General features: G+C 39.3%; 1 protein-coding gene across 1 annotated transcript in view; it reads left to right on the top strand.

Moving 5' to 3' along the window:
- The first annotated feature begins 6,043 nt into the window (after positions 1-6,043).
- Positions 6,044-27,200, top strand: part of RAD51 (RAD51 recombinase) — a 35,614-nt gene continuing 14,457 nt past the window's right edge. Inside the window, exons 1-5 of the mRNA XM_086321885.1 lie at positions 6,044-6,286; positions 9,683-9,785; positions 11,438-11,575; positions 20,193-20,310; positions 21,484-21,575. Coding sequence (XP_086178011.1) covers positions 9,699-9,785; positions 11,438-11,575; positions 20,193-20,310; positions 21,484-21,575 — 435 coding nt within the window. The 5' untranslated portion in view covers positions 6,044-6,286; positions 9,683-9,698. The remainder of the gene's footprint in view (positions 6,287-9,682; positions 9,786-11,437; positions 11,576-20,192; positions 20,311-21,483; positions 21,576-27,200) is intronic.

Genomic DNA, 27,200 nt, shown 5'->3' with positions numbered 1-27,200 from the left:
AGTTTCTTACATCTTCCCATACTTAGAAAAGTACTAACACCATTAACTAAGATATCTATTCTTTTTGAATAGTAGTCACCTACCAAGATGTGTGCTTGGTTGCACATACGCCTTTGTCAAAAGTCACGTATATACCTGGCTTCCCCCTTTATTTCTTTGGAACCTGTAAAGCCCATGGTTTCTCTTAGAACTTTTATGGTTTAACACTTTACATTTATATCTTTGATCCATTTAGAAATTTATCCTAAAACAGATACAAGAATCAAAATTAATTTTTTCCAGATGGCTATGTGGTTATCTCAGCACCATTTAATGAACACCCTTTTTTCCCAGTGATTCATAATTTCTCTCTTCTCATATACAAATTTCTCTATATATTCATATCTATAGCTGAGCATGGTAGACAGAATAATGACTAGGGGACTTGAAATGATTGACCAAATATATAGTTGGTGGCTCAGACAGTCCAGAGATGGCCCACAGATGTCCACATCTTAACTCCTGAAACCTATGAATGTAACCTTACATCACAGTAGGGACTTTGCAAATGTGCTGAAACATCTTGACATGTGGAACTACCCTGGATTAGCTGGGTGGATCCAATGTAATCACAAGGGTCCTTATAAGAGGGAGTCAGGATGTCAAGAGTCAGAGAAGGAGATGTGATGATGGAAGCTGAAATCAGAATGATTGTTGGCTTTGAAGATGGAGAAAGGGACCTCAAACCAGAGAAGGCAAATGCCTCTGAAAATTGGAAAAGGCAAGGAAACAGACTCTCTTCTAGGACCTCCAGAAGGAACACAATCCTGCCAACACCTTGATTTTAGTTCATTGAGACTCAGAATTTAGGAATTCTGACTTCTAGAATTGTAAGACAATACATCTCTGTTGTTTTAAGCCACTAAATTCATGGTAATTTGTTACCAGCAGCAATAGGGAACTACAACACTGGGATAACTAGTCTGTGCCATTGACCTACTTTTGTGTACAAGTACATTTTAATTATTACAGTTTTATAATTTAGTTTACTGGCTGGTTGGTTCAGACCCTTTTATTTCAGAATGTCCCTGACTCTTCCTGCTTTTTATTTTACCATATAAAGGTGAGAATTAGCTGGTTCAGTTGCAACAAATCCTTGTTGACATTTTTACTGAGATCATGTATTAAATTTAAAGATCAACTAATGGAGGACTGCTATCTTAAAGATGCTGAATCTTCCATTACAAGTAGATAGTATGCTTTTCTGTTTTGTGTCCTTTATTATCTTAAAGTTCCTTTTAATGTGTACTTTTGTTGTTAAGTTTATTCCAAGACATTTTATATTTTGTTACAATTTAAAACTATCATTGTAAAGTCAAATTTGTACAAAAAATTCAAACAACACACAAAAGAATATGGATGAAGACAAACTCATTCATATCTTACTAGAGAGCATCCTTCCACATACTAAGTTTTTTTAGCCATACTATTGGATAGGCAACTGCCAGTGATTGACACAAATCCCACTGGGATTTCTATTGGAAATTCTGCCATAAAGACGGTGTCATCTGCATATCTGAGATTACTGATATTTCTCCCCAGCAGTCTTGATTCCAGCTTGTGTTTCATCCAGCCCAGTGTTTCACATGATGTACTCTGCCTGTAAGTTGAATAAGCAGAGTGAAAATATAGAGCCTTGATTTATTCCTTTCCAGATTTGGAACCAGTCATTGTTCCGTGTCTAGTTCTAACTTGCTTCCTAACCTGCATAAAGGTATCTCAGGAGGCAGATAAGGTGATCTGGTAATCCCATCTCTTTAAGAATTTTCCACAGTTTGTTGTGATCCACACAGGAAGTAACAGTTAGAACTGGACATGGAACAACAGACTGGTTCCAAATAGGAAAAGGAGTACGTCAAGGCTGTATATTGTCACCCTGCTTATTTAACATATGCAGAGTACATCATGAGAAACGCTGGGCTGGATGAAGCACAAGCTGGAATCAAGATTGCTGGGAGAAATATCAATAACCTCAGATATGCAGATGACACCACCCTTATGGCAGAAAGTGAAGAACTAAAGAGCCCCTTGATGAAAGTAAAAGAAGGGAGTGAAAAAGTTGGCTTAAAGCTTAACATTCAGAAAACGAAGATCATGGCATCTGGTCCCAGCACTTCGTGGGAAATAGATGGGGAAACAGTGGCTGACTTTATTTTTTGGGGCTCCAAAATCACTGCAGATGGTGACTGCAGCCATGAAGTAAAAAGACGCTTACTCCTTGGAAGAAAAGTTATGACCAACCTAGACAGCATATTAAAAAGCAGAGACATTACTTTGCCGACAAAGGTCCATCTCGTGAAGGCTATGGTTTTTCCAGTAGTCATGTATGGATGTGAGAGTTGGACTATAAAGAAAGCTGAGCGCTGAAGAATTGATGCCTTTGAACTGTGGTGTTTGAGAAGACTCTTGAGAGTGCCTTGGACTGCAAGGAGATCCAACTAGTCCATCCTAAAGGAAATCAATCCTGAATATTCATTGGAAGGACTGATGTTGAAGCTGAAACTCCAATGCTTTGGCTACCTGATGTGAAGAGCTGATTCATTTGAAAAGATCCTGATGCTGGGAAAGATTGAAGGTGGGAGGAGAAGGGGACGACAGAGGATGAGATGGTTGGATGGCATCACTGATTCAATGGACATGAATTTGAGTAAACTCCAGGAGTTCATGATGGACAGGGAGGCCTGGCATGCTGCAGTCCATGGGGTCTCAAAGAGTCAGACACAACTGAGTAACTAAACTGAACTGATGTTTAATTTTATTGGATATGTAGAACAGAATTTAGTACTCCAAAATATCTCTTTGGTTTGTAGGTTATTTCAAATTGAAAACAATCAAGACCTGATCAAGATCAGAAAGTAACTTTGACCTTTCCCCTGATTGCCTAAAAAAAATTCAGAGGTTTGTTCCTGGTACAGAGGTATCACGAGTCTACTCTGTGTTCCATTGTCTCTGCATGACCCAACAAATATTTATTTGCCAAACATTTGCCTTTCCATCTGCCTTCCTCTCCTTTAAAGTCCTAAGCCACTATCCCCAACATCCTGTTTTGTCTTTTGCTAAAGATGGTTTTTAAGGTGAGGGTTTCTGCTCTTTTGCAGAGTTACTCAGATTTCCTGCATCACTCCAGGTGTACATATTACTAAACTTTTGATTTTTCTCCTTTTGTCTTAATGTCAATTTCTCAGATCAGCCAGAAGAACCTATGAGGGTAGAGGAAAATTTCTTCCTGACAAATGCTTTCCAATGTGATAAAATTAGTCATTTGATTTTTCTCCTTGACCCATTAATATAGCCAAATAACTGACTTTTTCTAATATTGCATCATTCTTGCACTACTCAAATAGATCATTTGGACGTGACATGGGATTTCCTTTTTTGTGCTCCAGGTTGATTATGCTAATGAGATCATATTCTTGAACAAATGATCAGATTTCTGCTGATTAAGTTTTGGTTTTGTTAGAAGTTGCCTCCTTGAGATTTCAGATTGGTCACTTACCTTGTAACTTGGGATATATATATTCAAAACTTCAATTACACATTTATAGATATTCTCATGAATTGCTAATTGAACTGTTGGTAAGAAATCTACTTTGTCTTACTTCCAGCTTAGTTGGTTGTCTTGGAAGAAAGGAACATAAAACTACTCAAATTTGTTTAAGCTGGGGAAAAAAAAGGAGATTATTGGAATGTAGGGAGATTTTTGGAATGTAGAGCTATCTCATGGACCTCAAGAGCATTAAGTGCTGCAGGGCCCCTGAGAAACTGGAAAGATCTGGGAAGCAGTCAGATTTCAAAACAGTTTCTTTCTGTTTGACTCTTTCCCACTTCCTTATCTCTCAATTTCTTAACCTTTCTGCAAATGGGTTTCTCTGGTTTGACATCCCCACAGCCACAGGAATTCTATTTTAATGAAAGGTCAAAGTTATGTATCATCACATAGCCAAGAGGGGCTGTGGGTTTGCAGGTGTTCTAAGGAGAGTATATGAAGAATAGGCATGAAGGTGTGTATCTCTGGTATGGATGGCAGTTCACTATTATCCCCAATTACTATCTAGAATCACTAGTTAGGTTAATTCTACCTTCAGAATGCTTCCTGAATCTGTTCTGTCATTGCTCTAATGCAAACCTTCATCTTGAGAAATGGAGTTATTTCCTGCCATATCAATTAACAAGGATCTCACGAGACTTTTGCATCTTCCCAGACATGGAAAATCACCAAATTTCTTAACTTGGAATATCTGGTTTCCTTTAACAATAATCTCTGATATTCAGCCTGCCTGTCCTTTGTTGTAGAACTTCTATATAACCTGGCTCCTCCCCTTGCCTCCTCTGAGCAGTTCTCTCAAGGCTACTTGAGATTCTGCCTCCTGGGTTTAAGTCCTAAAAATTCCCACCAAATAAAACATAACTCTCAACCTTTAGGTTGTGACTTTTTAAAATCGACAATCTCTTCCCTGAAATATTTAAAGCACTTCATAACAGTTTCTGTTGTTTTTACTCTATCCTGAAATCTGTCCTTCAATGCCACAGGGTAACCATGTGAGGATTAAATAAAAAGTTTATGAATTTTAAAGCACTCCATAAATATAAAGTAGTGCGGAACAAAAAACAGGTCTAAAGCATGAGATTCACTGGATTAAAAACTTTCAGATGTACCCATTACCTAAAGAATAAAGATCAAAGTTCTCTAATGGTCTTATACATCTCTTCATGCTGCTGCGAAGTCGCTTCAGTCGTGTCCGACTCTGTGCGACCCCATAGACGGCAGCCCACCAGGCTCCTCAGTCCCTGGGATTCTCCAGGCAAGAACACGAGTGGGTTGCCATTTCCTTCTCCAATGCATGAAAGTGAAAAGTGAAAGTGAAGTCGCTCAGTCGTGTCCGACTCTTCGAGACCCCATGGACTGCAGCCTACCAGGCTCCTCCGCCCATGGGATTTTCCAGGCAAGAGTACTGGAGTGGGTTGCCATTGCCTTCTCCACCAGTAAACACTGCTGCAGCTGCTGCTGAGTCACTTCAGTCGTGTCCGACTCTGTGCGACCCCGTAGACGGCAGCCCACCAGGCTCCCCCGTCCCTGGGATTCTCCAGGCAAGAACACTGGAGTGGGTTGCCACTTCCTTCTCCAATGCATGAAAGTACCACTAATCACCCTTTAAAACTGGAATCAACTTTTAATAAACTACGAAAAGATTTACATTCTTAAAATCCGGAATCCTGCAAATTTCCAGTAAAGTACCACAGCTTGACTAATATTTCAGTCCTTTCTTTCTCTCCATTAGCTTTCTGTTCCAGTTTCACCCATGTACTTCAGCATCATCAGCTCCACCATCTACAAGAGCCTAGAAAGCACCAGAACTCCGTAGTTGGTCTAAATTAGAGGCTCAGCGCAACCTGAAGGGCCAAATGCCCCACGTTAGACACTTAAGAAGCATATTAAGAGATCCCAGTGCTGTGCTTAGTCGTTCAGTCATGTCCGACTCTGTCACTCCATGGGCTGTAACCCACCACTCCTTTGTCCGTGGGGATTCTCCAGGCAAGATTACGGGAGTGGGTTGCCATGCTGTCCTCCAGGGGATCTTCCCGACCCAGGGATCGAACCCAGGTCTCCTGCATTGTAGGCGGATTCTTTACTGTCTAAGCCACCAGTTCCCAAGAGTCTGGGTATTTCGGAGAGGGGCTGAGAAGCTACAGCTGAGTCGCCCGCCCGCGGTGCATACTGGGATATGTGGTCTCTGGCGGCCCACAACCTCTTGGGAGTTGTAGTCCTCGATCAGGTAAAGGGTGAGAAAAACACAACTCTCAAGTTCTGGATTAGTCCTAACGGAGAAAAAGAAGACGGGAATCCATAACATCCTGCAAGCTCAAGTTCCTCGAGCCCAACTCTCGGTCTCACGAGTGGTCGAAGCGGCTGGAAGGCGGGCCAGAGAAGGGTGGGGAGACGTTACGTTGACGCGGGCGTGACCTTGCCCAATAGGATTTGGCGGGATTTCCGAAAGCTGTAGGCAGAGCGCGCGCTGCGGCTTGAGACCGAGGCCTAAGAGGAGGCGAGACGCGCCGCAGGAGCGCAGTTGGAAGCTGAAACTCGCCTGGGTTTTGTGCAGAAGGTCGAAGCAAGGGAGTAGAGAAGCGGGGCACAAGCGAGGGGATCTACAGTCCGTCCAGGATCGGGCACGGGTGGGTCCAGCAGACGGTAGTCGGAGTGTGCATGCAGCCTGCCCTAGCGAATACCAAAGCGCCGCAGGTCCAGGTGAGTGTGAGACGCAGACCAAGCCCCTTCCACCGCCAGGTTAGTCCCGGTATAAGCCGGACCCAGGCTTAGACCCAGATTTGGGCCCCAGCTCCGCAGCAGGCTTAGGGGCCCCTCCGTTTCTCCCAAGTGAGAAACTCGGAAATGGCGGGGCGGAGCCGGGACGTGTCCGGGCTACTTCGACCGTCGCAGTTCGCTGAGGGGAAAATAGAAGCGCACTCTAGCGTTTAGTTAGAGTTCCTGGGAGGAACCTTGGGAGGCCTGCATTTCTAACACCTACTTAATGGGCGTCCGCGAGGAATCCAGGATCCAGAGCTGTGTAGTGACAGAGTCACAGCTCTTAAGCCAGAACCACAGTTTCCAGGTTTCTGGTCAGTGCCCTTTCATTACACAAAATTTTGCTTACCAGAGTACCCACCTCCGGTTGCCGTAAGATAGTTTGCTTTTCCTAGTGCGGAAGACCGTTTACGTTATGTCTAGGTAATGATCTGTAGTAACGGATGCTGTTTTTTCTTAATCTTGTAAGCCAAGTGTAGTATACAAATAGAAAAATGCACAGATCAAAAGTGTGTACAGCTCCATGAGTCATTACAAAATGAATATACCACTCAGATCAAGAAAGAATGCTGTCATCACCCAGAAGCCTCCCTTGTGCCCCCTTCTCTAATACTCACCCTCTCGCCAGAGGTAACCACTGTATTGACTACTAATACCATTGATTAATTTTGCCTGTTTCTGAATTTTATGTAAAGAAAGACTATTTTTGTGTCTGGCTTTGCTCAACGTTCTGTCTGTAGGTTCGTAAGTGTCTTTGCATTTAGCAATACTTTCTCGTTGCTATGTTGTATTCCTCCTATTCATAATACCAATGATGGATATCAGGATTATTTCTAGTTTTTAGCTTTCAGGACAAAGATGGCTGAGAAAATTCCTGCATACAGTTTAGTGCACACGTATATGTTTTTCAGTGGGTTAATAATAGAGTGGCAAAAAAAAATAGAGTGGCAAAATTCCTGGGTCAAAGCATTTGTCTGTCTTCACCTTCCATATTTAATACAGTACCAGTACACTCGAACCAGAGATGAATGAGTGTTCAGTTGTTCCACACGTTTGCTAATAGTTAATGTTAATTTTTTAAAATTTTAGCTATTATCTTGTGGTTTTAATTTTAATTTTCCTGATTATTACTGAAATTGAGCATTTGTGGATACGTTTATTAACCATTTGAGTATCTTCTCCTATGAAGTGCTTGTTCAGATCTCTTTTGCCTGTTTTTTATTGGGTTGTCTTTCTTGCTGACTTGCAAGAATTCTTTATATATTCTCATTATCAGCCCTGAGTTATATTTGTGGTAAATATTTTCCCCCCTCACTATTGTTTAACTTTCCTTCTTGCCGTGGTGTCTTGATTAGATGTGCTCAGTCGCTCAGTCATCTGACTTTTTTTTTTTTTTTTTTACTAGTTTATTTGGCTGCACTTGGTCTCAGTTGTGGCATGTGAATATCTAGTTCCCCAACCAGGGATCGAACTTGGGCCCTCTGCAATGGGCGTGTGCAGAGTCTTAGCCACTGGACCACCAGAGAAGTCCCAGTCCTCTGACATTTTGCATCACCGTGGACTGTAACCCTCCCATCTCCTCTGTCCATGGAATTTTCCAGGTGCATTTCCTACTCCATGGGATCTTCCCAACCCAGGAATTGAACCCATTTCTCTTGCATCTCCTGCATTGGCAGGTAGATTCTTTATCACTGCGTCAGCTGGGAAGCCATAGCCTTTTTTTTTTTTTTTTTTGGCTGCACTGGGTATTAGCTCCATGACCGTGGATTGAGCACCAGCCCCCTGCATTGGGAGCTTGGAGTCTTAGCCACTTGATGACCAGAGAAGTCCCAGCCATAGCATTTTGATGGATAGAATTTCCAAATTTAAATATAGTCCAGTTTTTAAGCCTATTGCTTTTTGGTTATTGCTTTATGTATACAGTTCAAGCCATCTTTTTCATAAATTATGAAGGAAGACACTTTAAGTTGCCTTCAGATGATTCTGATATTTGGAATTATAAACTCACATTATGCTAAGCATGCCATCTAAGAGAACTACACCAGAACCAGTCAAGAACAAATGGTTACCTTCTGTCAAGCCTCTAAGACTGGAGATTCCTTACCTGTTATTTTTTGAATTAAATTTATCTTGATTGTTACATTGTCCAGATTATTTTGGTGTGACTTAAGTATATTTATCCTTGTAGACATCATGACTTGTTTGCTTTTACTAATACCTCATGAAGATAATTAAAATTTTTTGTTCTCCATTCTTTCAATCAGTGCAATCTTAACTATTAAAATAATCTGACTTTTGGTATTGGCCTTATATGGAAGATTTCAAACTGAGCAGGGTACTTCACGTTACTTATTCATTTGTGCTTTCAGTGAAGTCTGCAATTGGTTAAAATGTTGATCTTTAAATTTCATACACTTTTGTTACAATAGAAGCAAAATGTGGGACTACAAACTATGATCATTGCCTAAGGTGGGGAGAATTCTCATCTCAGTCCACTGTTTCTGTATCAGGAGTGGAGATTTATGGCAGTGATTCTGCACCTTCATTTCACTCCTTTCCCATCACCCCGAAACCCTGCTTTCTTGGAAGGGAACAGTGGAACTGAAACACTTTAATCCTATATCAGTTTGGAGTTTTTTTTTTTTAAGTAGAGTCCTGGAAAATCTGCATTCAGTTGCTGAATATTTAACAAACACCTAACATTTATGATGTATCATAAATTATACACAAATAAGACTTGGCCCTTATCTATAAGAAATATGAAGCAGGAGAACTGGGGGACATAGTTCATATAGTTAAGCTGTCTAGGTGGAAGGGAAAGCTGGTGAGGGATTTCTTCTTTTTCTTGCCATGGGTAGGTCAGTGATTAAACCAAAAGCCTAGTAGTCGTTTTTTTTTTCTTAATATATATATTTTATTGAACTATAGTTGACTTACAATGTTTCAGGTGCACAGAAAGGTGATTCAGTTAGACATATACACATATATTATTTTTCACTTTATTTCCCATTGTAGTTTATTACAAGATATTGACTGTAGTTCCCTGTGCTATACAGTAAACTTTTGTTGCTTATTGTGTATCTATTTTTTTTTAATTAAAAATCTAGCATTCTGTTCTGTTCTAGCATAAGTCAAACAAGTAGAATCAAAATGCCATACATTTTTTAGCTAGGCAAAAGTCCATAAGTTTTCTTAAATATATTATACATACTATTTATATATATATATATCCAGAGGAAAAGCCTAGTAAGTAATTCTTTAAGAGATTTACTGTAAAACTATGTTTGCGCGTCTGTACTTTCTCTAGTGTTCTTCCTGATGGCCATCTGTGTTTTTCAGTATTGAACACTAAGTAATGGCTATGCAAATGCAGCTTGAAGCAAATGCAGATACTTCTGTGGAAGAAGAAAGCTTTGGTCCACAACCTATTTCCCGACTAGAGGTATGTGCTTGGTTGTTAATTTTAAAATTATAATGCTGGATAAGATTGTTCTACCTACTGGGAGGAATCACAACCTTTACATAAACTAAAGTCCAAATTAGAGTTTTCAGAAGTGTTGTCAAGGATCCTGTGGAAAGACTTAAGACAATTGCTAAACATATCTGCCAGGTCCCTTTTTTGTCAAGAATTCTTCCCCTCTTTCATCATTTTTTTTTTCTTAGAACTGGATGTCAGAAACTAAGAAGCCCTAGGATCCCATGAGAATCTGTGCTGTTTGTACTAAGTATGAAATTACCATCCAGGGAATTGTAGTGTCCTGGGCCAGCTATGCAGGAAGTGGAGAGGAACAACATCTCTCCACCAACTTGGAACTGTGATGAACTTACTAAGAAGACAGCTGTCATAGACACACTGGCTTGGGGTTAAGATGTGAGAGTTCAAGACTCTGCGCAAGGACATCAAGCATGAAACCTGGGGCCTTGCACTATTTCTCCACATTGTACAGTGGTCCCAGAGTGAGTGCCATTGACTTGGGCTGAAAGAATCAGCAGAGTATACTGAGAAAGTCTTCATTCTTGTCTCTTTATGCATATTCCTCCCATCTCCCACCTAAGCTTCAGCTCTTCAGAGGATACTTAAACGGGTTTGTTAAACACATTGGAGAATTCAGAGTCAACTTTTGGTTTCAGTGAGCATCCTTATAACCACACATGTGTATTGCTTATGGCTTAAATCTTATGGCTTAAACCAACAGACCTGGTTTCTACATACATATCCCGCTAATAATGCATGCTTTCCCCAAAGTCATGGTTTTGGTGGCTAATAAAACCAAAGCTGACTTTGTTTATCAGGAGAAGGAAGTGCCTTTGGGTGGTTTGTTTTTGAGAAGTGGCATGTAAATCCCTGACCAAAAATAGTTTTCCTCATTCTTAATATCAGTTGTTAAAGCCGAGCTTTCCAGTTATTGGGCAACAAAGAATGTATGCTAAGATATGCTCCCCTTAGCTCTGGGACAGTCTTATCTGTTTACCCAGCTTAGTGTAAAACTTATTATTCTTGATGGGTGCTTGATGTAGAAAACTTTGGGAAGCACCAGTTTAAAGTGGTCTTTTAGGGCCCAGGTCTCAAAGTTCATTTAGAGTTCCAGTCAAAAGGTTTAGTTACAGGTTTAATCCCAATTCATGACGAGTCTTTTAATTACATAGTGCTAGCTTAAAACTACTGGTTTTGATAATGAATGAAAACTAAAAAAAAGTGAAAGTGAAGTCGCTCAATCATGTCTGACTCTTTGCGACCCCGTGGACTGTATGTAGCCTTCCAGGCTCCTCCGTCCTTGGGATTCTCCAGGCGAGAATACTGGAGTGGGTAGCCTTTCCCTTCTCTGGGGGATCTTCCCAACCCAGGGATCAAACCCAAATCTCCTGCGTTACAGGCAGACTCTTTACCATCTGAGCCACCAAGAGAATACCTTTGATGATGAATAGATTGGTAATTTGTTATGAAATACATCATATGTAGGGCATACTTTTTAAAGCTTTTGCGTATAATATCACAGTTAAAAACAGCCCTGTGAAATAAGTAGGGCCAATATCCACATTCAACAGATGAGGGAACCAAAGCTTAGATTTATCCATAGTTTTCTTCACTTGCAGCAATGTGGTATAAATGCCAATGATGTGAAGAAATTGGAAGAAGCTGGATTTCATACTGTAGAGGCTGTTGCCTATGCACCGAAGAAGGAGCTAATAAATATTAAGGGGATTAGTGAAGCCAAAGCTGATAAAATTCTGGTAAGTACCGCTTGTGTGACCAAGAGAGGCAGCAGTGGGAGTGGTATAGAAGAGCATACGGTGAAAGGCCGCAGTCTTCCGTCTTCCATCCCCCGTGTGCCACCCTCTTCCCTTTTCCAGAAGTGACTGTATTACCAGCTAATTATCTTTGTATGTCTCCTTGAATAAACTGGGATTTTTCCTAGGGAACTGCAATATCATGGGGGTATGACATAAATACTGCCAAATTGACTACCAGTTTGCACTCCTCCCAGCCGTGAGTGATGTGGGCCTTATCATTTCTGGATGTTACAATGTCATGCCTTAGAAATATATTCATTAGTATATAGCCACTGAAAATAGTTTTGAAGAACATTTATTGACATATGAAAATGTTCCTGATATAAGAAAGCAGGTTAAAAAATGTGTTTGTGTGCTTATGTCTTTATCTTTTTAAATGTGTGTATTTATATACACATATAGATTATCCCCAGCATATACACTGGGGATAACTACAGTCAAATACTAACACTGTTGTTTCTGGATGGTGAGAATGTGAACAGTTTTTTTTTTTTGCCTCAATTTTCTGAAGTTTCTGCAGTTTCTATAATAGACTTGTATTACTTTATTTTTAAAATATTTATTTATTTATTTGGCTGCACTGGGTCTTAATTGCAGCACATGTGATCTAGTTCCCTGAAGAGGGATCAAAACCAGGCCCCTTGCATTGGGAGGGTGGACTCTTAGCTACTGGACCACTAGGAAAGTCCCCTAAACATGTATTACTTTAAATGGAAAAGTTGTTTTTATTCCTTGAATATTAGAGTCATGTTAATTAGGCTGCCAGTGTGTACAGTCTATGAATTAACTAGTCATAAGCAAGATTCTTTAATCATAAGAAAGTGTAATTATACATCATTAATACTTAGGTTTTTTTAACTTTAGTAAATGATGTAAAAGTGATTTTACAGGCTTAACCAAAATAAGGTAATAATAATCCTTTATATTATATTGCACTTTAACTTTTTTAATTGAAATTTTACATTAGACTATAGTTGATTTGCCATGTTGTGTTTCAGGTGTATAGCTAAGTGATTCATATGTCAGTACATATACAATATCCATTCTTTTTAGATTCTTTTCCAGTATAGGTTATTATAGAATATTGAGTAGAGTTCCCTTATAGCACTTTAACTTTGAAATCCCATCCCTTTTGTATACACAGTATTCTCACTTGCCCTTCGTACCTACACTGGGAGAGAGAGGTAGGACCAGTGTTATCTCTGCCTTACAGATAAGGAAACTTGAGCACAGTGGTTCAGTTATTTATCCAACGTTACGCAGTTGATCGCAGAACTAAGACTAGAATCCAGTTAATTTCATCCTGATACACTGTGATCCTTTCTTATTTCCCTCCAGTGTCTTGCAGCTACTATTCATTTTTCTTGCTTCATATATTCCTTTGGCACTCATAGTACCCTGTGATTACATTTTATGTATTTTATCCTTTCGTATTTATAGGCTATACCTTGGAGATAATTGCAGGTTAGGTTCCAGACCGCCACAACAAAGCAAATATTGCAGTGAAGCAAGTCACATGAATTTTTTGGTTTCCTGTTGCCTATGAAAATTATGTTTACACTATTTTGTAGTCTGTTAACTATACAATAGTATTAGATCTACAAAAACAGTGTGTATACCTTAATTTAAAAGTACTTTACTATTAAAAAATGCTACCCATCATCTGAGCCTTCAGCAATTTATATTCTTTTTTTGGTGAGTCTTGCCTTGACGTTTATGACTGCTGACTGATCAGGGTGGTGGTTCTGAAGGTTGGGGTGGCTGCAGCAGTTTCTTAAAATAAGACCACAGTGAAGTTTGCCACATAGATTGAATCTTCCTTTCTTTCATGAATGATTTCTCTGTAGTATGCAATGCTATTTGATAGGATTGTAAAATTTTTATTTGTTTAATGTTTTGGCTGCCCTGGGCATTTGTTGCTGCATGAGGGCTATTATGGTTGCAGTGCATGGACTTTTCATTGGCTTCTCTTGTTGCGGAACACGGGCCCTAAGCGTGGGCTTAGTTGCCTCATCGCATGTGAATGGTCCCAGACCAGGGATTGAATCTGTGTCCCCTGCATTGGCAGATGGATTCTTAACCACTGGACCACCCGGGAAGTCCTATTTTATAGCATTTTATCCCCAGCAGAAATTTTTCTAGATTGGCATCAGCCCTCTCAAACACTGCCACCGCTTTATCAACCAAGTTTATATCATATTCTAAATCTTTTGTTGTCATCTCACCAATCTTCACAGCATCTTCGCTAGTAGATTCTATTTCAAGAAACCACCCTTTGCTTATCCATAAGAAGCAGCTCCTTATCCATGAAAGTTTTATCATGATACTGCAGTATTTCAGCCACAACTTTAGGCTCCACTTCTAGTTCTTTTGCTGTTTCCACCATATCTGTATTTACTTCCTCTGCTAAAGTCTTGAACCTGTCAGAGTCATCCATGAGAGTGAAAACCAACCTCTTTCAGGCTCCTGTTAAATGACAGTTTGACCTTTTCCCATGAACCACGAATTTACTTTTTTTTTTTTTAATACTTTCTTTTTTAACAAATGTACTTAATGGCATCTAGGATGGTAAGTCCTTTCCAGAAGATTTTCAACTGATTTTTCTCATATTCATCAGAGGAATCACTGTCTATGACAACTGTGGTCTTACAAGATGCATTTCTTAAATAATAAGATTTGAAAGGCAGAATTACTTCTGATTCACAGGGTGCAGAATGGATGTTGTGTTAGCGGGCATGAAAACAACATTAAATCTCATTGTGCATTTCCAAAGCTCTTGAGTAACCAGGTATGTTGTTGGTGAGCAATAATAGTTTGAAAGGATCTTTCCTAAGCAATTGGTCTCAACAGTGGGTTTAAAATATTCAGTAAACTGTTTTAAACAGGTGTGCCATCATCCAGACTTGTTGCATTTATAGAGCACAAGCAGAATAGATTTAGCATAATTCTTAAGGGCTCTAGGACTTTTAGTATGGTAAATGAACATTGGCTTCAACTTAAAGTCACCAGTGGCATTAGCTGCTAAAAAGAGAGTCGGCTGATTCTTTGAAAACTGTTGAAGCCAGGCATTGACTTCTTTTCTGTAGCTATGAAAGTCCTCGATGGCATCTTCTTCCAATATAACGTTATTTTGTCTACACTGAAAATCTGTTTAGTGTAGCCACCTTCATTCTTTATCTTAGCTAGATCTTCTGGATAATTTGATGCAGCTTCTACATTAGCCCTAGCTGCTTCACCTTGCTCTTAAATGTTATGGAGATGGCTTTTTTCCTAGCTTCAGACTTTTCTTCTGCAGCTTTCTCATCTCCCTTAGCCTTCCCTGAATTAAGAGAGTAGGACTTTGCTCTGAACTAGGCTTTGGCTAAAGGGAATGTTATGGCTGCTTTGATCTTCTACCCAAGCCACTAAAATTTTTCTTCATTATTAGCAATAAGGCTATTTGTTACTGTTCATGTATTCATTGGGGTAGTGCTTTTAATTTCCTTCAAGAAGTTCCTCTGCATTCACAACTTGGTTAACGGTTTGGCACAAGAGGCCTAGCTTTCAGCCTATTTCAACTTTTGACATGCCTTCCTCACTAAACCAAATCATTTCTAGTCTTTTTCTTTAAAGTGACGGGGGTACAGGTTCACTCCCTTCACTTGAAGACCTGAAGGCCGTTGTGCTGTGCTGTGCTTAGTTGCTCAGTCATGTTCAGCTCTTTGTGACCCATTAGACTGTAGCCTGCCAGGCTCCTCTGTTCATGGGGATTCTCCAGGCAAGAATATAGGAGTGGATTGCCATGCTCTCCTCCAGGGGATCTTCCCAACCCAGGGATTGAACCCAGGTCTCCCGCATTGCAGGTGGATTCTCTACCATCTGCGCCACCAGGGAAGCCCATTGTAGGGTTATTTATTGGCCTGATTTCAGTATGGTTGTGTCTTAAGGAACGGGAGACTTCAGGGGAGAGAGAGGTGGGGATATGGTCAGTGGGTAGAGCAGTCAGAACACACAGATTTATCAGTTAAGTTCATTGTCTTCTATAGGTGTAGTTTGTGGCACCCCAAAACAATTATAGTAACATCAAAGATTGCTGACCACAGATCACCATTGTGTAGTTAAAGAGTTTGATTAGCTTTGCTGTTGAAGTTTTCTATAATGTAAAGCAAGTGTTTAATTTATAAAATTATATTTTATACTTTTATGTTGATGGCTGTTATAGTTTCACAGAAATTTTCTCTGAGAAAAATCATCTTCAAAAGCTAAAGAATCTTCAAAAAAAACTTCCTGCAGCTTCAGTGCATGTAGTTCTACCACATAACCTAATCTGATGGACAATACCTGAGATTTATTTTAATGTCTCATATTATATATACAACCTAGTAAATTCTGTTTTATCAGGTATTATACTAAGAGCTTTGAATTTTTAAGTGCTAGCAAGTCTGTTATTTTATAGTATTAATTCATTCAGGGCGCAAATATCATAAGTAATCCTTAATTTAAATTCTTAAACATGTTGCCATCTATGGAAGTATGCAGTTGTCATTTATTGGATTGCTCAAATAAATAAATTTGTTAAAGTGGTGACTTAATTGAATAAGAATTCTGAATACCTAATACCTCTTTGAAAGATTGTGATACTGTTAAGCCAGTAGGTGTCCCTAAAGTCTGTTTGTTGTTTCTCTCTGGGTATCAGTTTTTGTGACTCAGTGAATCCTGACCTTTGCTTATGCCTTGTCAGACATTAAAAAAAAAACTTTGTCAGACATTGAAAATTCCTACAGATATAAGACAGATGAAAGCAAGCTTATTATATAAACAAAAGAAGTCAAGTTCTGCCAGACTATGCAGTTGGCAGTTTGGCAAAACCATGCCAAATTACTTATGATATTTGTGCCCTGAATGAATGAAATTACTTCCAATTTCATATTGGTTATAATATGTTCCTTTAAAGTTCAACATTCAGAAAACTAAGATCATGGCATCCGGTCCCATCACTTCATGGCAAATAGATGGGAAAACAGTGGAAACAGTGGCTGACTTTATTTTTCGGGGCTCCAGAATCACTGCAGATGGTGATTGCAGCCATAAAATAAAAAGACACTTACTCCTTGGAAGGAAAGTTATGACCAACCTAGACAGCATATTAAAAAGCAGAGACATTACTTTGTCAACAAAGGTCCGTCTCATGAAGGCTATGGTTTTTCCAGTGGTCGTGTGTGGATGTGAGAGTTGGACTATAAAGAAAGCTGAGCACAGAAGAATTGATGCTTTTGAACTGTGGTTTTTGAGAGGACTCTTGAGAGTCCCTTGGACTGCAAGGAGGTCCAACCAGTCCATCCTAAAGGAGATCAGTCCTGGTGTTCATTGGAAGGACTGATGTTGAAGCTGAAACTCCAATATTTGGCCACCTGATGCGAAGAGCTGACTCATTTGAAAAGACCCTGATGCTGGGAAAGATTGAGGGCGGGAGGAAAAGGGGACGACAGAGGATGAAATGGTTGGATGGCATCACCGACTCAATGGACATGAGTTTGGGTGGACTCCGGGAGTTGGTGATGGACAGGGAGGCCTGTTGTGCTGCGATTCATGGGGTCGCAAAGAGTCAGACATGACTGAGCAACTGAAATGAACTGAAGAGCTCATAAACTAGAAAATGTAGGGGCTAAATGACATGAAGGGATAACATCTTCTGTGAGTTTGATGTTTTCCCTCCACATTTTTGAGTAAAATTTTTGAACTTACTGTAAAGTTGAAAGAATTTTGAAGTGAACACTCATTTACCCACCACCTGGACACTACTATTAACATTTTAATATACTTGCTTTATCATCTATCTGTTTATCTCTCTAGCCATCAGTACATCTTGGCTCTTTTTGTGATTTTTAAAGAAAGTTGCAGTACATTTCCACCTAAATATTTTAGCATTTACTAAACTAGAGTTCCATATTGGCTTATAGTTTCTTCTCCCCTTTCTTTAGTATTCTTACTTTCTAATTTTCATTGATCTTCATTTATCCTAAAGATTGGTAGAAGTTATGGGAAAAATGAAGTAAAGAAATTCTCAAAAAAAAAATTAAGATTTCTCAGAGCTAAAGGCAAACAGAAGTCTATGCTATGCTATGCTATGCTAAGTTGCTTCAGTCGTGTCCGACTCTGTGCGACCCCATAGACGGCAGCCCACCAGGCTCCCCCGTCCCTAGGACTCTCCAGGCAACAACACTGGAGTGGGCTGCCATTTCCTTCTCCAGTGCATGAAAGTGAAAAGTGAAAGTGAAGTCGCTCAGTCTTGTCCAACTCCTAGCTACCCCATGGACTGCAGCCTTCCAGGCTCCTCCGTCCGTGGATTTTCCAGGCAAGAGTACTGGAGTGGGGTGCCATTGCCTTCTCTGAAACAGAAGCCTAAGGCCCCACAAAATGTCAAAGGCCCACACCTGGACTCCTGAGTGTGAAATTTTCAGTATACCAGTTATAAAGAGAAGACTGAAAGATTTCAGAGGAAAAAAAGTAAGTGACCTCTAAAGGAACAAAAATCAGAAAGATAGCACGTCTCTTATTAGAAATCTGGGTGGTGGAAGCTAGTAGAGCAATCCCTTCAAAATTCTTAGGGTAAATGATTTTAAACCTATAATTCTATTGGTAACAATATTACTCACCCAGTGTTAGGGCAGAATACACATTTTCAGAAATACAAGAATTCAGAACATTTTGCTCTTACCTATTCTTTCTTAGGAAGTTATCAATACTTGAGGATATGCTTTACTAAAATCAGAAAACACAGGACCTAGGTTGGAGTGGCTCTATGTCAGGTAGCCAGTGAAAGAGAGAGCAGAGAGCCCGGTTTGGAGAAAGAAGGAAAGGAGTCAGTAGAATACATAGTAAGACTGAGAGACTGAAGATTTTGAGAAGTGATTAAGTGAGAGAATACTAGAGAAAGATATGGCTCAGATATAAAAGCAGCGTAAAGTGGAGCATGATTTTGAAACTAGTGGCATTTAAAAAAATTTATTTGAACTTGACAGATAACTTTGAGAGACATCAGTTGTTAACATTGGAACCTTAGTGAAAGAAATGTATTTCTAGCACACCCTTTGGTTCTGCAATAACTATAATACAAACTTTATAATCAACTTTTAAGTGAAGTATTAAACGTATAGAGAAGTTCAGAGAATAAAGCAAGACCACTATTTACCTCTTCATTAGATTTTTCCCTTTGTGGAAAGTTTTTAAATTACAAGTTTAATCTCTACTTGCTGTAGATTTATCCAGATTTTCTCCTCCCTCCCTCTCTCTTTTTCTCTCTTTTCCTCTCCCACTTTCTTTCTCTTTCTCTTCCTGTTTCTCTTTCTTTTAATTTCCTTCATTACTTCCTCCCTCCCTCTTTTCTTTCTTTCTTTCATTAGATTCAGTTTATTTTACTGAATTTAGATTCAAGTTTGGCTAATTAGTTGGGGCCTGGACTTGGATTCTTGTTCTACTTCAGTGAGTTTTGATAGTTTGTGTGTTTCTAGGGGTTTCTTTGTTTCTTGTAAATTATTTAATCTGTTGGCATAGATTTATTTTTGTAAGGGTTGTAGAAATGTCCTCTCTGTCATTTCTGATTTTAGTGATTTGACTCTTTATAAATCAGTTCTAAAAAAAAATAAATAATAAATCAGTTCTGTTGATTTTTTTTCAAAGAAGCAACTTCTGGTTTTAATGATTTTTCTCTATTGTATTTCTATTCTCTATTTCACCAGTTTCCACTCAGATTTTATCTTCTTCCTTCTGCTTGCTTTATGTTTAGTTTGCTCTTTTTTTCAGTAACTTAAGGTGGGAAGATTAGGCTATTAATTTAAGATCTTTCTAATATAGGTGTTTACAGCTATAAATCTCCCTTTAAATACTGCTTTTGCTACATCCCATAAGTTTTGGTGTGTTTTGTCTTAATTTCATTGATTTCAGTGACTTCGAAATTCCCCTGTGATTTCTTCTTTGGTTCATTGCTTATTTAGGAATATTATGTTTAATCGCCATGTATCTGAAAGCTTTTATTTTTAAATTTTGGAATCAACCTATAGACTGATCATTAATGGCTTATCAGTGACTACAAAGTAGGATTAAATGTTTTCAACCTGACAGGGTAAAAGAAAATGTACAGTTGACAGAGATGGAAAAGTAGATGAGGGAGCAAAGATCAAAGGACAAATGTCCTCATTTAACAAAGTAGAAAGTTAAGAGATACATTCTGTGGTTGATGGAACAGGAAACAAAGGTTTAAATACACTGGACTTTGTACTGTATTGTCAGGCAAACTATGTATGTGTTGGTGTATCAATTTGTTGTTTTTAACTACATGAGTGTATTATTTGAATGACAGTTAAACTGTTGCCAGTCTTCTTGGAGTCTCTAAATTAGTTTATCCTTTATTTGCCAGAGAGAAAATAATCCTAGAACTAGAACTTACGAGTGTTTTGATAACTTTTTAAAGAGAAATCGTTCTGGAAATTTTGTTAGATGTTACCTCTTCCCACTACATGCCTGATTATTACTTTACTAAGTGTATTTCATCAGTTTGACGTTTCTTATTTTACCCCAGACTGAGGCAGCTAAATTAGTTCCAATGGGTTTCACCACTGCAACTGAGTTCCACCAAAGGCGATCTGAGATCATACAGATTACTACTGGCTCCAAAGAACTTGACAAACTGCTTCAAGGTATCGTAATCTCTTATCCTATGTCGTGAACTGCGGTTAGCAAAGCATCCAGGTTATAGAACATAACTAAGATATTTGGTTCATGTTTATGTGTTAGGTAGAATTAAGAAATAAAGGAAAGTATTCAGTAAGACTGAAGGGTGAGGCTGACTTTAGAAATACTAAAATTATCTGCCAATTCAATAATTTAATCTCTAATTAATAATTGCATTCTTGAAAGTCATCTCCCTCTGCCTAAAGAAATAATATAACCTTTTACTCTACCACAAGGTAGAAAATCTGATGGCTGGTTAACATACTACACTATAGTATCAGTACATTGTGGTGCACACTAATTTTCAGGACTTGATGGAAAGCTGTTAAGTTTTTGAACTTTTGAAAGCACTGCTGTCCTAAATTTTAGTGTTAGATTTGGTTCTTGTTGCTTCCCCAAATATTTGATCACATTCAGGCACAAAATAGCATGAGTTCAGGAATCACACTCAGATTTGCTCGTTTGCTTTCCCTCCTGTTCCCCCTCTTAGCATTTACTGGCCATGTTACATGGTGCAGATTACGTATTGTATTCTATGCCTCCATTTTCTTATCTTACTGAAGAAGATAAGGTCTTACCTTTGACCTCATAATGAGGTCAAAAAAAGCTTCCTACCTTATAAGTTATTGGAATTAAATGAATTGATAGCACAATGACAGATACACAAAAATTATTTGGTAAATGTTAGGTATTATCTATAATTTATTTTTTAAATGACTGCTTATTGACTTGTGATGGTATTGTTCTGTATATTGGTTGTGGTGATACCTACATGAAGCTACAAATGTGATAAGTTGCATAGTACTACACAGACACACAAATGAGTGCATATATAGCTGGAGAAATTGGAATAAGCTCTGTGAATCGTATGGGTGTCAATTTTCTGATATTTATACTATACTATAATTATATAAAACAAACATTGGGGGAGGCTGGATGAAGAATGCATGGAACCTCTGTATTTCTTTGCAGTTGTCTATGAATCTAGAATTATTTCCAAATGAGGTATTTTTTAAATTACTGCTTGTTGAAGACTGGGTCTCTAAATTATGTAAACATCTTTCTGATGAGCTACTGGGATGTTTCTATGGTTATGTTTCTAACATTTGTATTGTGCTAAGAGATGTTTCTCTTTTTAGGAGGAATTGAGACTGGATCCATCACAGAGATGTTTGGAGAATTCCGAACTGGGAAGACCCAGATCTGTCATACATTGGCTGTAACATGCCAGGTGAGCTGTTGGGACTCTGCCTAATCATATCAGCAAGAATGAGTTGATTCCTGCTACTGGCAAGCATCTGTTCGCATGGACCAAAAAAGCACTTTCTCTGTCTTCAAAAATGCTAGGGGGACTTTCCTGGCAGGGCCAGTGGTTAAGACTCTGAACTTCCTCTGCAGGGGGCACAGGTTCGATTCCTGGTTGGGTATTGAACCTGTGCATGCTGCATGACTCAGCCGAAAAAGAAAAAGAATGCTATAGCTAATTAGAAGACAGATTGCTACTGTAAGACTTCCAAACAGCTCGGAAACTTTCAGATTATTAATTTCACATACTTTCTTGCTATCCACTAGGCCTCTCCTGGCTTTTTCTTCCCTCTTCACTGGTTTATATTTATGACTCTTCATTAAAGTCATTCCTTTACAGATACCCTCAGATTTACATTCCCCATCTGAAGAGATGCCATTCTTAGATGAACCCTATCTATGTTTTCAGTGCCTGATTTCCCCAATAGCGGATCATACTAGAGAAAAATCTTAACATAAAGCTGACTGACCTCACTTAAATTTAAGATGACAGGCTTTAACATTCAATGATCTCCTGAAAATTTTTCATTCAGGCAACATTTTCCCCCACTCAGTAAGAATCTCGTAATTTGTCCTTTTTCCTCAAACTTTCATGCTTCTCTTCAGCCTCACTCTTAGGCAGATTAATCTAAACTGTTCTTCACGTTCTTCACGTCAAAACTATAAACTCATGTAGCTTTTATAAAAATTTTATGAAGTATAGTTGATTTACAATATTATGTTAATTTCTGCTGTCTAGTGAAGTGATTCAGTTATGCTAATATATACATTCTTTTTCATATTCTTTTCCATTGTGGTTTGTCACAGGATTTTATTTATTTATTTATCCGGCTGCATTAGGTCTTAGTTGCAGCGTGCGGGATCTTGTCTGTTGCATCATGTAGGATCCTTCATTGTGGCGCACAGACTCTCTAGTTGTGGCACGCGGGCTAGGTAGTTGCATTGCTCAGGTTCCAGAGCATGCGGGCTCTAGTTGTGGCTCATGGGCTTAACTGCCTCACAGCATGTGGGATCTTAGTTCTCCAGTGAAGGATTGAACCCATGGGCTTTGCATTGCATGGTGGATTCTTAACCACTGGATCACCAGGGAAGTCTCTTGTAACAGAACGTTGAATGTAGTTCCTTGTACTGTATAGTAGGACCTTGTTGTTTATCCATTCTCTATAATACTTTGCAACTGCTAATCCCAAACTCCCAATCTATCCATCCCCAGCATCCCCCTCCCTTTTTCTCTATGTCTGTTTTGTAGATAAGTCGATTTGTGTCACATTTTAGATTCCGCTTGTAAGCGATATCATATGGTATTTGTCTTTCTCTTTCAGACTTAGTTCACTTAGTATGACAATCTCTAGGTCCATCCGTGTTGCTGCAAATGGCAGTATTTCATTCATTTTTATGGCTGAGTAGTATTCCATTGTATATATGTGTACTAATCCATGGGGTAGTATTCCATTGTATATATGTGTACTAATCCACGGAGTAGTATTCCATTGTATATATGCACATCTTCTTTATCCATCCATCTGTCAGTGGACATTTAGGTTGCTACTGTGTCTTAGCTGTTAGGATAGTGCTGCTGTGAACACAGGGGTGCATGTATCTTTTAGAACTAAAGTTTTGTCTGGTTATATGCCCAAGAGTAGGATTGCTAGAGCATATGGTAACTCTATTTTTAGTTTTTTGAGGAACCTCCATACTGTTTTCCATAGTGGCTATACCAATTTACATTCCCACCAACAGTGTAGGAGGGTTCCTTTTTCTCCACACCCTCCCCAAAATTTGTTACTTGTAGGCTGTTTAATGAGGGCCATTCTGACTGGTGTGAGGTAAATCCATCTATCTATAGCCACCTTTTCTTACCTTGGGTTACAATAGAGAGTGTCTCTCTTCCTCTCAAAGGCCCTACCATTGTGATCTGGTTACCATGCCTTGCCACTTTTCCAAGGACTCTGCTCCTTCTATTTTCTGGTCTACCTCTCTATTAAATTATTTTTATTGTTACACAAGCATGCCTAGTATTTCCTACATTAGGGAAAAAACTTCCCCAGATGCCTTCTGTTTCTTCTTTGTTTGCTTTGCTAGGATGGATTTGGAAACAGAAACAATGAGTTAAACAATTCCTAAGATCATATCACATTTAAGTAGTAGCTACAGGAATCAAACCCAACTTCAGAGCCCATGCTCTTAAAACTCATTAAAGTAGTACCTGGCTTATAGTAACTGACTTGTTCTCTACTGTACTGCTAGTGCCTAAGTCAGTGCTCAGTAAATACTGGAATGAATGGAGATGATTGAATTAGATGTCCTAAGGCATGCCAGGCTTCAGCAATACGTGAACCGTGAACTTCCAGATGTTCAAGCTGGTTTTAGAAAAGGCAAGAGGAACCAGAGATCAAATTGCCAACATCCGCTGGATCATCGAAAAAGCAAGACCGTTCCAGAAAAACATCTATTTCTGCTTTATTGACTATGCCAAAGCCTTTGACTGTGTGGATCACAACAAATTGTGGAAAATTCTGAAAGAGATGGGAATCCCAGACCACCTGACCTGCCTCTTGAGAAACCTATATGCAGGTCAGGAAGCAATAGTTAGAACTGGATATGGAACAACAGACTGGTTCCAAATAGGAAAAGGAGTACGTCAAGGCTGTATATTGTCACCCTGCTTATTTAACTTATATGCAGAGTACAGCATGAGAAATGCTGGGTTGGAAGAAGCACAAGCTGGAATCAAGATTGCCGGGAGAAATATCAATAACCTCAGATACGCAGATGACACCACCCTTATGGCAGAAAGTGAAGAGGAACTAAAAAGCCTCTTGATGAAAGTGAAAGAGGAGAGTGAAAGGGTTGGCTTAAAGCTCAACATTCAGAAAACTAAGATCATGGCATCTGGTCCCATCACTTCATGGGAAATAGATGGGGAAACAGTGGAAACAGTGTCAGACTTTATTTTTCTGGGCTCCAAAATCACTGCAGATGGTGATTGCAGCTATGAAATTCAAAGACACTTACTCCTTGGAAGGAAAGTTATGACCAACCTAAACAGCATATTCAAAAGTGGAGACATTACTTTGCCAAAAAAGGTCTATCTAGTCAAGGCTATGGTTTTTCCAGTAGTCATGTATGGATGTGAGGGTTAGACTGTGAAGAAGGCTGAGCGCCGAAGAATTGATGCTTTTGAACTGTGGTGTTGGAGAAGACTCTTGAGAGTCCCTTGGACTGCAAGGAGATCCAACCAGTCCATCCTAAAGGAGATCAGTCCTGGTGTTCTTTGGAAGGACTGATGCTAAAGCTGAAAGTCCAGTACTTTGGCCACCTCATGCGAAGAGTTGACTCACTGGAAAAGACTCTGATGGGAGGGATTGGGGGCAGGAGGAGAAGGGGATGACAGAGGATGAGATGGCTCGATGGCATCACCAACTCAATGGACATGAGTTTGGGTAAACTCCAGGAGTTGGTGATGGACAGGGAGGCCTGGCATGCTGCGGTTCATGGGGTCTCAAAGAGTCGGACACGACTGAGTGACTGAACTGAACTGAAGGCATACCTGATATATTAGTAAATAAAAAAATACAGGGGAAGTAGCGTAAGTATTTAAGGAAGAAACAGGATTCCATCACACTAGAGTAATCATTGAATACTTTGTGGGAAAAAGAGATTAGACCAGGATCCTGAAGAATGCTAAATTTGACCAGGTAAATAAACTAAAAAGCATTTAACTATAGGGAATGGTATGAATAGGGCAGAGACAGGGGAGCATAACATAATAAGACAAAATAAGTCCGTTTACCTAGCTCAGAAGTTGTATTTGGACAAATAGTAGGAGACAAACCTTTGAAAAGGACACATCAAGACCATTTTACAAGGTCTTGACCAAAATATAAGAAGTATAGACTTGATTCTATAGAGAGTGGGGATCATTCAGCATTTTTCAAGAGAAGATAAGCATGAGCAAATTTTCAGAAATATTCTGGTAGCAACTTGTTTAATGAACTGAAAGGAGAGGCAGGAGCTAAGGATAGCTGAGGTATAATTATTATAAACTCATGTTCATCGAGTCGGTGATGCCATCCAACCATCTCATCCTCTGTCGTCCCCTTCTCCCGCCTTCAATCTTTCCCAGCATCAGGTGGCCAAAATATTGGAGTTTCAGCTTCAGCATCAGTCCTTCCAATTAATATTCAAGACTGATTTCCTTTAGGGTGGACTGGCTGGATCTCCTGGCTGTCCAGGGGACTCTCAAGAGTCTTCTCCAACACCACAGTTCAAAAATATCAATTCTTCGGCACTCAGCTTTCTTCATAGACCAGCTGTCACATCCATACATGACTACTGGAAAAACCATAACTTTGACTAGACAGACCTTTGTTGGCAAAGTAATGTCTCTGCTTTTTAATGTAGTGTCTAGGTTGGTCATAACTTTTCTTCCAAGGAACAAGCGTCTTTTAATTTCATGACTGCAGTCACCATCTGCAGTGATTTCGGAGCCCAAAATAATGAAGTCTGTCACTGTTTCCATTGTTTCCTCATCTGTTTACAATGAAGTGATGGTACTGGATGCCATGATGTTAGTTTTCTGAATGTTGAGCTTTAAAGCCAACTTTTTCACTCTCTTTCACTTTCATCAAGAGGCTCGTAGTTCTTCTTCGCTTTCAGCCATAAGAGTGGTGTCATCTGCATATGTGAGGTTATTGATATTTCTCCTGGCAATATTGATTCCAGCTTGTGCTTCATCCAGCCCAGCATTTCTCAAGATGTACTCCGCATAAAAGTTAAATAAGCAGAGTGACAATATACAGCCTTGACGTACTTTCCCAATTTGTAACCAAGTCTGTTGTTCCATGTCCAGTTCTAACTGTTGCTTCTTGACCTGGTACAGATTTCTCAGGAGGCAGGTCAGGTGGTTTGGTATTCCCATCTCTTTCAGAATTTTCCACAATTTGTTGTGATCCACACAGTAAAAGGCTTTGGTATAGTCAATAAAGCAGAGGTAGATGTTTTTCTGGCATTCCCTTGCTTTTTCGATGATCCAGTGGATGTTGGCAATTTGATCTCTGGTTCTCTGCCTTTTCTAAATTCAGATTGAATATCTGGAAGTTCACTGTTCACGTACTGTTGAACCTGGCTTGGAGAATTGAGCATTACTTTGCTGGCATGTGAGATGAGTACAACTGTGCGGTAGTTTTACAGGTTAAATATGCATTTAATGCACCTAGCCTACTGAACATCGTAGCTTAGCCCGGCTTACCTTAAACATGCTCAGAACACTTACATTAGCCTGCAGTTGGGCAAAATCATCTAACATAAAGCCTGTTCTGTAATAAAGTGCTGAATTTCTCATATGTAGTTTATTGAATACTATACTGAAAGTGAGAACCAGAATGTTTCTAAGTGTACCAGCTGTTTACCCTCCAGCTCAAGTGGCTGACTGGGAGCGCAGTGTGCTTGCCCAGTACCCTGAAAGTGTTGTACAGCAAATGACTCACCTGGGAAAGGACTGAAATTCAGATTTTTGGTTTGTACTGAATTCATATCACTTTCCCACGAT

Source organism: Bos grunniens, chromosome 10 (genome assembly GCF_055505025.1).
Source record: "Bos grunniens cultivar Pamir isolate PY7600 chromosome 10, Bosgru_T2T1.0, whole genome shotgun sequence".
Lineage (NCBI taxonomy): Eukaryota > Metazoa > Chordata > Mammalia > Artiodactyla > Bovidae > Bos > Bos grunniens.
Note: the sequence above shows the minus strand (reverse complement) of the source record. Positions and strands in the feature narration are given on the sequence as shown.